The following is a 14888-nucleotide window of genomic DNA, read 5'->3' as shown; positions in this document are numbered from 1 at the left end:
TCAGCTCTTCATTTTGATTAAGATCCAACGGCTGATACGATTTATGATTTAATTTTTTAAAAAGTGTATTTTCTTTTGTTTCTTACACAGACAAGCGTGTTTTTTGGAGTAGGAGTTGTGGGTTGCTTGATTCGTGCCGTAGTTACAACTGCTCAAGTTATCCAAGTGTATGAGTTGAATAAATGTCCTGCACTCGTTGCTTCATTTTTTTTCCGTTTTATATTTTCGTTCTTTTGATCCTTAGCAGGCAATATATATAACTCATGGAGCACTTTTTTTTTCTTCATAGAAAGGCTCAAATTTCTAATCACAATGGAGATTAATGTTATAAGTTCGACAAATTTATTTAGTATTTGAGTTACTTTGAAAAAGTTCCGCAATATATTCCTTCATTAAATAATTGTGTGCAGGACTTCTTGAAGCCTGAAGGTTTCCGTAGTTTGCTCCTTTCGTAATGTCATGCTAGACTAATTGATTTTTTGTAAAATGATAGATTATTAGTTGGTCCTGCGTTGTTTTTTTTTTTTCTGCAAATGTCTTTATAGTCTAATCAGAAAGGAGATTCATGTAAGTTATGTATATTTTTTTATTGTTTCAGTTACATTGAAAAGTTTCGTAGGATATTACTACATCAAATAATTGTATGCAAGATTTTTTTAAGGTTACTGTATTTTGCTCCCTTCGTAATGTCATGACAGAGTATTAGGTTCTTGTAAAATGCTAGATAATATGTGTTTGTTTTGGTTCTGCACAGACGATTGATCTTAGACAATGCAGCATGGCATTGGTGTTTATCTCGAAGTTGTTGCATAAGATCTAAAACTAATATTAGCATCTTCTACTTCATTTTTTCTGAAATCATATGAAACCGTAAATGTTGCTCGTATACTACAGTGTCATGCTATTGCTCAACACTTCGATTTTTTGGATCGATTTATATTTTTCTTATCAGTTTTCCATACTTGTATCGGTAAAACAAAACTAGAAACTAAACACACTAGTCAGATGAAAAGCAAGAAGATGCATTCAAAAATAGTGAACAAAACAACCAAACTCCACAACATAATCAATGTCAAAAAACCAATGCTCGGTATGAAGTGGCAACTCCTTGACAAATCTTTTATTTATCAACAACACTTATTTGATAAATTCATATTTGCGTATGTTTCACTGATTGCAGAAAATTTAGGCTTCGCCTAAGCACCCATGTCGATGACGCAACGCAACACAGACTTCCCCCTTGATCATGTAGTCGAATGCTTTGTTGATATCCGACAAGTTCACGTGTGATGAATTTCTTTACCTCCATCTCCTGCATTGTGAAAATATGGCATTCTTTTTAGTATAGTAGAAATCAGATTCACAATGCAGAACAAACCACTAAATAAATGCAAAACATAACCGCAATGTGCATTGTAGACTCCAAATGAAACCCCAATTACCCAAATTTCAACAAAAATGTTCTGCATTGTCCAAATTGAACACTCTGACACCAAATAGCAATGCTTATTCTAAAAGACCAAAAATTCTTAAACATCCTTACAAAGTCAAGAGCAGAACACAAACAGAGTTCATTTTTTTATCAAACCCATAATAGGGGTTATGATGCCCCAACGAAATAAAAGCTCAACTACAGGACAACACAGATCTAAGTAGCTTCAATAATTGTGATACAAACACCAATATTGAATCCAATTATGGACATTGCAATGTAATGCAGAAGAATATCAAACATTAAATTTAAAACCTACACTGCATAACACCAAAACCAGATTCATTATCACTAAATTCACATTTTCAATAATAAACACTTAACAAATGCAGAACATAATCTCAATGTGCATTCAGAACATGTAGACTCAAAATAAAACCCCAATTACCCAAATCACAACAAAACATTCTGTATTGTCTAAATAGACCACTCTAACACCAAATAACAATGTTTATTCTTAAAGACCAAAAATTCTCAAATATCCTTGCAATGTCAAGTGCAGAACACACAGAGTTTGATTTTTAACCAAGCCCAAAAAACGGGTAATGACGCCCCATCAAAACAAAAGCACAATCGCGGGACAACTCATCTAACTTGGCTATTGGGGAACAAAAAATCAGTTCGCCTATCGCTCACTTATACGACATGCAATTAAATTGAAGCACATAATAACAAAATCGAGCCCATACCTGAACGCATCTTCACATATACTTGCAGTGGCTTGAACAACCCTCGTCTCCAACCGGCCAATTGAGTTTCAAATCTTACGCACCTGTGGTTGTTGCGAGCGAAAATCCTGTAGTCTTTGTAACGGCAGTGGGTTGTTTTTAAGCGTAGGATGCGGGATAGCTTTCTCAGCAACGTATACGCACGGGAGTGTATTTACAGTTCAAACATCCTTAAAAGGAGGTCAACTGTATTTTGATTTAATAAATCTGAGCCGTAGGATTTGAGTACAATCCAACCATAGTCCCTAGGGACTCCAATTCCTCAATTTTAATGGTATCCCACAGATCTCAACTCTTCTATATATTCTATTATTAAAAAATATTATTAATCTATCTATCTATATATCTATTATCTATTTATTATATTATATTAATAATAGCCCAACATGAGGCTGGTTGAGCAAGAGAAAGACCGAGATTTTTTAATCAAGTGAAAAGAGCTTTTTACCCCGCTTGGTCGATCCAGTTGAGATGAAAAGACTCAGGGCAATCTTTGAAAGAAGAAGCAAATGATAAAACCTGGGACAAATACCCAAAGCCAGTTGGTAGCTACCCCGGACCCATCTATCACACACTGCATAGTCTGCAAATACACACAATCACCTCATCTGAAACCAATACACCTTCTTTCCTCGGAGCAATCTCCTGTTTGCTAAGCGCAAAATTCGAAGAGCTACACAAACGCTTCGTCTGCCTCGTCATTCTCCTCAGGTGCAGTCAAGTTTTGTATAGTTATCGCAATCATAGTCAATATATATAAATTCAATTCACAAGGCTCAATTATTTCACATCAAGAATTCATATTTTTATCTCATAAAAGTAAGCGTACTTGTTTTTATGTGCTGGTGCTATCATCCTTACTTGAAGTACTAATAGATGATAACTGAATCCTCCGAGTTTGCATATGCTGATAACGTTGCAAGATTGATTCGTTATTCACAGTCGCAAATATTGCCTTCTCGATGTACACCATTATACTGTCATTCAGCCACTCATCCCCATCTGTTTACACAAATCAGACTTCACAATTTTCATTGCTGAGAATACTCTCTCAACAGTAGCTTTCGCAATAGGCAAAACAAGAGCTAACTCAATCAATCGATAAACAAGAGATAAGCTGTATGTCTACGAGTCTTCACCATTTTAATTGCAACCTCCCCTATATTCTTAAGTTCTGAAATATTTTATCGCTTCGGACATCAAAGATGAAGTTGTTTAACTGAGTACCCAACAGTTCTTGATCCATTAACGAGAAATCATTTGGATAAAACTGTGCTAATCGAAGAAGCTTTGCATGACCAAAATCCAAAAAAGAATTTCGGGGATCAAGAGAGGCAATGCAAGTAAGCAGCTCATTGTTTGTCTCTTAAAAATGATTTTCCATCTCTCGAGAAATAATATCAATCACCTCAAAATCAAATTTGAGCAGAATATATAAACATGGCATACTCAAATAGATAAGTTGTACTATTGACTAAACCAATAAAAGACACATTGACAGAAATAAAGAATCCAATGGTGAACCGGTTGCGGAACTGTGAACCGAGGCACTAGCGAAACTTTGGGCATATGTTCTGATGTTCTGTTCATATGTATAATCTATTTGATTAATTTTTTTACTGATTCATTTGCTTTTTTTAATGTTAATTATATTAATTTTGATTATTCTAATAACTAAAACTAACAAAATTGTAAACAACAATTAAAGCAATAAATTAATTCATTTTTTAATATTTTGCTAATAATTTTTTTTGAAAAGAAAAAAAAATTATCTGGGGCTCAAAAATTTTCTTTTCTTTATTTTATAATATATCTATGATTAAAAAAAATTCTATTAAAATTTTTTAGTCTAGCCCGGGCTGTAGCCCCGCCCCGCCCCAATTCCGCCCCTGCACTTACTTGACTGATGTGCCTTAGCTATATTCATATCTGTGCTGCCTGCTGAAGTATAGATGGTGATGGGTGAATCAATCGCGAGTTCCGTGGTACCAGGTCATTCCTTCTTCCTTCCTCAGTTATGCCTTCTCTTCATGATGCTCATCCGCGGCTTATTTCTGATTGTGGTTGTTTTCCAGCCTCCGTAAACCTGTGTATGTTAGCTTGATCCGGTATACATAGAAAGTGGCATGTTTTCCACCACAAGCGGGTCACTCTCCCTGCTTCAAGCACTTCCAATGATTGCTTACAGTCTCCTATGATTTAAGATGTCTGCCTATTGAGGTGGAACTTAGTGCTTACATCCTCGACTATGCTTCGGCGTCCCCTAGGTTAGATGTAATTAGACCAGGTGAGTGTACTTAGGCTATTGATCGGTGCCGGTGGAAGTTTTTTCCCAAACACTTTATTTGGTTCCATTAACATGCATTTTAATTTGTGCATCCTCAGCTCTGCTCCATCTTTCCCTAGGTCAGGTCTCCACATGTACCGCTTTTTGGCAGGCTATAATCTTCGCGTGAAAAAATTAAGTTAAATCAGAATTAGACCAGGTGATTGTACTTAGGGTTAGCTTCCCATTTCTTTTTACTCTTTTGACTAAGAAAGATGTAGCGGTTCCATTACTTATATCATGTTTAGTATATTAATTTGGACCAGGCCAGCTGATTGTTATTAGGGTGAGCTTCCCATTTCTTTCTCTTCTTTTGACTAATAAAGGTGTTGCGGTTTCATTACTTATATACTGTTTATTAGATTAATAATCACGTTGATTGATAACACAGTTATCTTAGCAAGACTTGCGGATAAAGATACAAATACAACTGAAACAAATAAGATGGAGCTAATACAACAGGGGATCATGGTTGTTCTTAACTTCTATTGGCTCTGCTGTGCTGTTGTGTACAGGAAATGCTCATTTATACATGGTGAGGTGGTCTTAAAGTGCAGAGAGAAGGTTACAAAAGTGATGCAGGAAAAGGGTTACCAAATTAAATAATTAAGTAATGCGACTCAAGGCAGAAAAATTAAGAAGAATTAAAGCCTAAACAAATGTTATTAAGAAGTATAAAACTAATAGAAACAATGCCTGATAGTATTCCTGAAAAATAGATAAACAGATAGAAGTTGCCATCTTTTTTCAAGTAGCTCACCTTATCAACTGTGAATTCAAAGTTCATGAAACTCATATATTTAGGCTTGCTTGCACCTCATTGATGGATTTAGTGTTTGCACATATTCTTCAAGGTCCCGTGTTGTTTTATCTCAATGGAAATTTACAAAATTCAGTATGACTGAGACTTTTTAATCAACTGAAAATACCATTTTGCTCCTGCTAGCCCGTTCCTGTTGAGATGAAAAGAGCAGCGGAGTCTATGATACAATGAGCAAAGAATCAAACCGGATCAAAATTCCAAACCCATTCAGTAGCCTGCCGGAATCCATCTATCACACACTACATATTCTACATATACACACAAACGCCATCTTCCTCTGATCGCCCTGTTTACTAAACGCCTAATTTAAAAGGCAAGCTTCATCTTCCTCATCATTCTCCTCAGGTAAAATCGTCTTCTAATTAGTTATCGTAATCATAATTATTTATTTCTGTGCTGGCTGCTGAGATATATATGATGGTGGGTGAATCAGTCGCCACCTCCGTTAAATTAAAAAATATGAACTATAGTAAAGAATCTTCATTCCTCGGTTATGGTCTTTCTTCGTGATGCTCTTTTCCTTGCTTGGAACTCATTACCGAATTTAGTGTTTGCATGTATTCTTCAAAGTCTCATGTTGTTTTTATAGCAAGGACGCTTTACAAAATTCAATATGAACTATAACAGGTCATGAAAATGGAGGCCCATCTAGGAAAAGAGGACGGCCAAGAATTGGTGTAATAGACGAGATTCTAGAGCAGAGGAGATTGGCCAGACAGCGAACTAGCGCAAGTCGACCAACAAGTAAGAGCATTATATTAGTTTATTCTGTGTTTTCATCACACCAAGTTTCCGAATGGCTTCAACACATTTATCTATGCCAGATTTGTGCAGGCAACACCAACTGATAAATATGTAATATGTGCTTGTAAAAGTAAGTTCGAAATCTTTAATAGAATCCAGGATGGACTTTACATTAACAATGACCATATTGCCTAACTTAAAAATATTGATTAGAAAGTTTGCAGTGGCAGTTGTAGATATTCACCAGACTATATGGATATATATTGCTAATGTTGTGTTGGTGTACCATAGAACTGAAATGAATTCCAAAGCTACGAGAACTAAATTACAGGATCCGGAAAGAAATTGCTTACCATCTGTGCAGCCAGACCATACATTATATCATCTAAATAATGTGGAGGAAAAAGAACAAGGTTATTAACCAGGAACACAAACCTGATCCAGATACATAATTATTAAAGCTGAAATATTATACTTTTATTATGAAACATTTTTAACTATTCTTATTTAAACATCTATATGGCCTACTTATTTTAAGAGCCTAATTTAACAGGCCAAATTATTGAAAACTTATTTTAAGGGTCTTATTAGAAACCTAGCTATTATAACCAAAACACTTGTAACTATTTAAATTAAAAAACGTCTATAAGCCTAGGTAATTTCAAACAGAAAATCACGCTATTACATATTAAAATATTATCTTTAAAATATATAGATAATAAGATAACATGAGCTATATTATTAGAGATGAAACTATGGTTAAAGTGAAGATACGATGATAGCATCAAGAATGATATGTTGAGAGCATGAAGAAAGAGATGGAAAGTTGATGCATCCAAAATATCAGGCAAAGATTGCACATGAAAAAACAACTGCTTCGGTGAATTAAAAGGCTCATTACAGTCTGCTTACATGTGCGCAACCGGCAGATCCAGTGTCACAGAGGTGAACAACAATCACTTCCATTAGTCACTGCAACTAAAAGTGACCAAGTTTTTTTGCAGCTTGATATTCTTCACACCACATGTCTAAGTCAAATAAACACAAATATTCATGCAGGTTCAGAGTAGGGGTCTCTGTTGAAGACACAACTGGGAAAAAAAGCTTAACACTTTTCAACAAGGAAGCGGAGCAGTTTGTTGGTGTGCCCGTGGCAAAAATTTTGCAGGAGCTAGGCCAGGTAATAACAATTTCAACTCGGGTTTCACAATACACATTACAATATTACACCATCATTGCTTCCCTATACATAGGATGAAGAGACATGTCCAAGATTCCTGCAGCGGTGAATAACATCATCGGAAAGGTTTGTGTCTTTCAAATTAAGGTCACACCATACAACACGTCACACGGATGTGAGGAATACACAGTCACAAGAGTCATGGAAGAGGTAGCTACAGAGGCTTCAAAAGTAGGCGCACACACAGATGTGGAGGCTTCAAAATTAGGCGCACACTGAGAGGCAGAGGCCTTAAAAACAAATGCACATAGCCACATACAACAACTGCAACAGAAGTCCAGGCTGTCGGAAACTTGAACAAGAGGCTGAAAATTGCTTGACGATCACAACTCACCGGATATTAGAATTACACGTGCCATTAGATAATAGTAATAAATAATACATGAAAAATGTTGAAGACTAAAGGTGAGTTAAAGGAATCATAGGATCCCTCAACCTGATACAACTTTTGACACAATTTTTTTAGCTACTTCTTTAGTAAAATATTTCTTGCCTCACAACTAACTAGGGATGATCCACTGCAATGAGACAATTGATTATATATGTTTTCTTGTAAGAAAAAATATAATTTTCTCTTATACAGAAAAGATACAGACAACATAAATTGAGGTGGATGAAGGTTATAACAAGTCAAATTCCACTTATCTTAGATTCTTTAAATGAGAATAATCTTTTTCATAGATACCGGAATTATTCTTCTCCATCTAAATGTTATATTCTCATCTCTTGCAAGAAATATAGGTTTTTAAGAAACCTTTAAAACAATTGGTTATATATGTAGGTCTCACATATAAACGATTAATTGCTAAGGTTTCCTACAATGCAACCTTCTGTATTTGGCCTCTACTGTACAATGAACTATTCCGATATGGTGTACATGCATATGCATAGTTAGAGCGTTAGCTCTTCGTATTTGATACAGGTTGGGAAATCCATTTCATAGCCTAACTTGCGCGTCAAAAGTTACTTGCAATTTCTAATTGGCCTTCAGCTGCAGCAACTGTTATTTCATTCTTTCAAAACGTTTCTTGTGCATAAAACACCTACTAGGTAAATGTGGAAATTAACCTCAGAAGACTAGGAACAACACCCGTGCCTTACACGGGTTTTAGGGCTAGTTATTATATAAAGTGGGGAAAGAAACTATTTATTTCTAACATATATTATGAAATAAGAATAAGAGAAAAGAGAGGTTAGCTAAATATAAATAATAAAAGAAAGATCTTAATAATTTAAGGATTCATAAGGATATAGTTAGAGTAATTTTTCTCCCTACATTTTTATATTTTTAATATTTTGATTTCAGACTCCAAAATTATTAGAGTTGCATAAATAAAATATAATAATAATATCCACTGACTTTCTCGGAAATGACGAGAAGAGAGGTGTTGAAATGGAATGAATCTAAATTTTAATTAATAAAAATGATCAAGCACGTGCCTTACAAATAAGATATGTTGAACCCCGATCTGAGATGAGGATGGAATCTAATTTTTTGTTAATCAAAATAATCAAACACATGCCTTAAAAGTAAGTAAGATATCCTCTCGGGCTGAATTAAGATGTGGAGCGACAGAGAATAAACTCTTAACATTTGAGCTATTCAACTATACTTTTTATTTCTAATACTTTAAATTTTAGTTTTGGACATTATCAAACTTGTCCTTGCTAATTTTGAGTTAGTAATATTAAGTAGAACCTTATATTAAGATTGTTTAAATTAGGATCAGAACTTATTTAACATTGAATTGATTTTGTAAAGATATATAAAAGCCGTTGTATTTGTTATATTTGAACTGACACACTCCAATTAAAACAAAAGTATGGAAGATGCATATCAAAGTTTAACTAAAGATAGTTTACGGGAACAAGGAAGATATCATAGTTTATTCAAGACGGATATTCTTGAGAGTTGCAGGCCCCTGATTTTCAGGAACATGTCTATTCTATGGAGATATGACAGCTAAGGACTTTAGGAAGATTAGTATAAGAATATCTGATTGATCGCTTTTAGGAAGCTGATTTATATCGAAGATATCTTGTAACTGTGTGTTACATAAACACAACATAGGTTAATAATATATGGGGTCACTTTTAATATTAAGAATATTACGAGCGGTCATATTCTCTGTAAGAGTTTTATATATATATATATATATATATATATATATATATATATATATATATATATATTTTGTATTAGTAGTTCGAATTGATTGTATTCCACTATATTCAACCCCCTTCGATAGTAGTGTTGATTTTAACTAGGACATGTGGATCTTTCTCAATACAATTCATGTAAGCATTGGGATATTGAAACCTTCATCAATTCTTCCCATTAGTGATTGTTTCCGATCTTTATTTCTTGTATTCTTGTATATTAGAATTCTGCTCCGATACCAATCATTATTTTACAATTGAAACAATGAGATTAGATTGTAAAAGGGGTTAAATACAATCTACTAAATTTATCACTATTTCGAATAAAGATATGTATTCAAACACAAGAGCAATAAAAGTACAAATAGAAATAATGAACATGAGGGTTTTCAAAATTTCATATGTATTTATTTTTTTCATCGGAGAATTTTTATATTGAAGAACCTCCCAAATAAAAATTTACTTGGCCGCTTACATGAAAATTAAAAAGCTAATCTTGCAAACATTTCTTGCTTAAAAATACTTATAAATAAATTTATAACTTATAAAGACAAACTAGAAATCAAATATAAAAAATTAAATAAATAAGGGAAAATCGTTTTAACTCCAATGTCTTCTACTCCAGAAACAAAATGAATTTATCATATAACCGAGATAAGATAAATAATATATTTTATAAATAAAAAAAATGTGAAAACTATAATTTTAATTAGTTAAAAAATATAAAACTATCATCAATAACATATATTAATGCTAATAGTGAATTTATGTGTTTAATGCATGTATATATGAATAATGTAAATTGATATAGAGATAGCAAACTAAGATTAAGAGTTTTGTTCCGGCAAAAAAAAAAAAGATTAAGAGTTTTGTTCTAGAATAAATGTGTTCAACCTATTCTTGGACAAGTTTGGCATATATAAATTACATGAATATGTTAGAGTATTCAAAACATATATCACAAGATAGCTTCTCATCTCAAAGATATTGTGAAATTTAAAAGGAAAACAGACAACTATTGAATCATATTTCAACAGAGTGGTAATATATCTTTTTCAGTTTCTATAAATAATTTATTTATGATTTTCTTGGGACCGAAAATTATAAAGGGATCTCCCAAAAAGTTATTATCTTATTATTTTATCGATTTTTTCATTTTTTTACATTAGTCCAAGTCGAGACCGGATAAATTTATTATTTTACAAAGTTTATTAATTTACCGCGTATTAATTTCTAAGAGTTTCCACGATGTACTGTTGAGTGTGCATTACGCGGTCTCAGTCGCCTCAAAGGAAATAGTTATCCTTTCAGATATATTAGTTCTCTGCTGTTGAATGTCCACTGTCTGTGCCAATCATTATGAGGTACAAACGCATTCCTGATTGGTTCATTTATATAAAGTTTTATTATAGTGTATTGTTGAGTGTACATTAAGCTGTCTCAGTTGCCACATAAGGAAATAGTTGTCCTTTCAAATATATATTACTCGTAGTTGTCTGCTGTTGACTGTCCACTGTCTGGTGCCAATTCCTGATTGGTTCATTTTGTCGGCTATTTCCCTATATATTGAGCCATCCAGTAGATAATCAAAACAACAACACTCACACTTTGAAGACCAAGATGAAAGTTGACATCCTATCAAAGGAGCTTCTAAAACCATACAATTCTACTAAACCTAGCTTCCAGCACTATCGTATATCATTAGTAGATGAACTATGCCCAACAATGAATACTCCTGTCATTTTATATTACCCCCGTAATACCCGAAGTTGCGGCACCGGTGATTCTACTAGCCATTCAAGTAGCAATATCTTGAAAAAGGCATTATCAAAAGCCTTGACCCCATTCTATCCATTAGCTGGAAGATACATGAAAGATTATTATATGGTTGAGTGTAGTGATGATGGTGCCTACTTTGTTGAAGCCACAGTAGATGTTGAGCTCCATGATCTTCTTGGCAGAAGGGAATATTTAAAGGTTGATGGTCTTAATTGCTTACTCCCATATCCAATTGGTGCAAGTGATGAAATCACTGACCCTCTGCTTGCAGTACAGTTAAGTACTTTTGCCTGCGGTGGATATGCCATTGCCATAATGACTTCACACAGAGTTGCTGACATGTCAACCACCTGCACATTCATCAAACAATGGGCTACTGATTCAAAGAGACTATTAGAGGGCGCTGAGGAAGATGATCACATGTCAACCTCACCAAGCTGGAACTCAGCTTTGTTCTTTCCAGGGAAAAAACTGTCACCTATTCCCTTTGGAATTCCTAGGGCTAAAGAAAGTGTTGAGGATCTTGATATCATTACAAAATTTTTATATTTTAGCAAGAGTGATATCATCAGAATTCGAGACAAGGCCAAACTAGACAGCTTAAGCGAGAAGTTACCCTCAAAGGTGCAATCGGTGTTAGGGATAATAGGAAAAGCTATTATTGATTTATCTGTGGCTAACCCTGCAAACCCTAAGAGATTCATGATTGCCCAGGCACTAAATATGAGGGAAAGAATGCATCCACCATTGCCCAAAGACCATTGCGGTAATATGTTTTTGTTTACTTCTGCTGAATCTGTTGCAGATGAAAAAGGGGTGGAGTTGCCGATTCTTGTAAAGCAACTTTCTGCCTCTGTCAGTAGAGCCCTCGAGGACTGCAAGACGTTACTCTCACTTGGAGATGAAGGGCAGATGATGATAGCTCATGCCTTCAATAATTTGACAAACAGGACTATTTCTAAACCAGGGCATTCCATTGTCTGTATATTTTCTGACTGGACTAAGTTTCCATTTTATGAAACTGACTTCGGCTGGGGACTTCCTATTTGGGTCAGTGCTTCCTACATCCCTCTCCAAAATAGTGCTATCTTAATTTCTGATAAATCAGGCGAAGGGATTGAAGCTTGGGTAAATTTGAATGTCGGTGATTTGTCAAAATTCCAGAACGATTGCAATATCATGGAATTTACTTCCTAAGTAAAAAGGCAGCCTATATGGATCGACCTACTTCTGTATTTCATTAATAAATGGCACCAAAATAAAATTTTAATATTTTCAGTCATAAAAGCTTCTGTATATTATATATTGGTTATATTTAGTTCTCAGGCCACTAATTTTATAGCATTTCAACAAGACTCCTGGTCTTTCACATCATGTGCTCCAGTTTTAAATAAAGAGGAAATTCAAGTAAAAAAGCAGGTATAAAATAGTATAATTTCCATTACTAGTCAGTGCTCTGGAATTTTTGAGAAAGATGAATGCAAGTGGTAAGGAATACAACTTTAACATAATTTCACTTAATTTTATAACTATCTAACTTAACTATTGGGCTTTTAAATATACGGTCCAACTTTTCACATATTACAAGCGTACGGTTTGACAGTTTTTATTTTTAAAATTATATTCGTCATAAACAGCTGCTTCTCTCTCACTCAAACAGATCGTCTCTCACAACCTCTCAACCGCAGCTTCTCAACGCTCGCAAATTCTCGTCTCTCTCACGCAACTTCTCATCTCTCGGAATCACGCAGCTTCTCATCTCTCTCAATCATGCAGCTTCTCCAACATAAATTCTTCTTCTGCGCTCAATTGGTTGCGGGGCAGTTTGACAGTGAATTCGAGTTGAATTGGACCGGCAACAAGCGGCAACGACTGAGATTTGTAAGTGAATTTATGTGTGTAATATATGTATATATGAAGAATGTTAATTGATATAGAGATAGCAAACTGAGATAATGAGTTTTGTTCTAGAAGAGCGGTATGTATGTACGTTATTTGTGTGTTTTATGTATGTTTTTATTCATGATTGTAGTATATATTGGTTGTTGAGAGTTGTGTTTGAATTGTATATATGATGAGGAACATACTTTAATAGAAGTTGCAAATAAGGTAGCAAAAGTTGCAACGGGTCAAAGTTGTTGAATAATCATATAAAATTCAGTTGCATATCGATCTTATGCAGTCATGATTGTGACAGAAGCATATGATCAGGAAAGAATACATAAAACATTAATAAAAGTTGCAAATAAGGTAGCAAAAGTTGCAGTTGGTAAAAGTAGTTAAAGAAATACATATAAAATTTAGTTTCGTATTGATCTAATGCAATCATGAGTGTAGTTTTGTGTTTTAGGAAGTGAATGCATATTTATGATATGATGTTTGTGATTAAATGAGACTTTGTTTATGATGTTTGTCATGCTTTATTAGATTAAGTGTTTAGTAATGTGATGACATTCTATTGAGGAGGCACCTATTATGTTGCCCTGCAAAAAAGGGACAAAGAGTGGCACACATGATATTGATCTATTGTCTATGAATTATAGGCATGTATATTATAGAATTTTTTTAGGATATACTTGTTAAAAATAATGTATTGCTGGATGCAGAGTGGAACATTGATCTGGTTAAATATATTTGGAAGCCTTTTGTTTTTCATCGGTGGATTAGCAAATGTGATCAAAGTTCAAGATGCAACAAGTAGATGGTCTAAGGCCAGAAAAACTGAGACGCGGAGCACGGACGATTAGATGATGAACGGGAAGCCTGAGTACCTCTCATCCTTGAAGAGCAGGGGAAAGAGAAAAGGGAATAATGTAGAAGTTTAACATACTACAACTCCAAATCCAACTCCTTACAGAGATGTTCTTGTTGGTCAGACCTGAGCAATTGATACTTGTATTTACATTACTGTGTGTGTGTCCAATTGTAATACTATTTTGTAATCATACCCTAGGTCCATGGCTTTTAAGTTGCTTTGTAAACTCATTTGATCCACATATCAGGCAGAAAGGACTTGTTCCATTTCTAGATCGACTTCTTCCATTTTTTTCTTTGCCGTGATTATATAATTTGATATACCTACTGTATATATTATTTCCAAGTTCTTTTGACTTTGATTAGAATTTCATATTCATTAAGTTGCAAAAATATTGTTTATTTTGTTTAAATAGAAAATTTATATGTCATAAGTAGCATATGCAATTTGCAACTTTTGCAACCATGATTGCAACTTCTACAACTATGGTTGCAACTTTTGCGACCATGGTTGCAATAAATTTCCAACCCCTACAAACAAGATTGTGATATGATTAATGGATAGATTTCTTGAAATCTTACTATTAAGATGGTTACCTGAAAAAAATTAATGAATAGATATTAAATAAGTCATAAGTGAATTGCTAATTTGATTAAGTTGAAAATACTAATGGAATGCTTAGCAAAAAAAAATACTAATGGAACCGATATGACTTGTGTTTATAAGTTTCCAAGTTCTTTTGACTTTGAGTAGAATTACATGTTCATTAAGTAGGAGAAGATCGCGTATTTTGTTTAAATTAGAAAAAGTATCTGTTGTAAGTAGCATATGTGGTTTGCAA

General features: G+C 34.1%; 1 protein-coding gene and 1 long non-coding RNA gene across 5 annotated transcripts; both read left to right on the top strand.

Annotated features, from left to right (window-relative positions):
- The first annotated feature begins 4104 nt into the window (after positions 1 to 4104).
- Positions 4105 to 7896, top strand: LOC108198623 (uncharacterized). 4 transcript variants are annotated; one of them, XR_001802147.2, is made up of 5 exons: positions 4105 to 4212; positions 4296 to 5714; positions 5997 to 6113; positions 6859 to 7058; positions 7173 to 7896. It is a non-coding gene; the product is annotated as an uncharacterized LOC108198623 (long non-coding RNA). The 4 variants fall into 4 exon arrangements; XR_010286145.1 differs by lacking the exon at positions 4296 to 5714; XR_010286146.1 differs by having other exon boundaries at positions 5997 to 7058.
- A 3237-nt stretch (positions 7897 to 11133) lies between these two features.
- On the top strand, positions 11134 to 12489 carry LOC108198972 (pelargonidin 3-O-(6-caffeoylglucoside) 5-O-(6-O-malonylglucoside) 4'''-malonyltransferase). Its single transcript, XM_017366745.2, has one exon. The coding sequence runs from the start codon at positions 11134 to 11136 to the stop codon at positions 12487 to 12489; it is 1356 nt and encodes a 451-aa protein (XP_017222234.1).
- Positions 12490 to 14888: the final 2399 nt, after the last annotated feature.

Source organism: Daucus carota, chromosome 8 (genome assembly GCF_001625215.2).
Source record: "Daucus carota subsp. sativus chromosome 8, DH1 v3.0, whole genome shotgun sequence".
NCBI lineage: Eukaryota > Viridiplantae > Streptophyta > Magnoliopsida > Apiales > Apiaceae > Daucus > Daucus carota.
The sequence above is the reverse complement of the archived record's forward strand: the minus strand, read 5'-3'. Positions and strand labels throughout refer to the sequence as shown.

Bases quoted from the DNA above. Each gene is read 5' to 3' on its own strand.
- LOC108198972 (XM_017366745.2), top strand. From the start codon at position 11,134: ATGAAAGTTGACATCCTATCAAAGGAGCTTCTAAAACCATACAATTCT.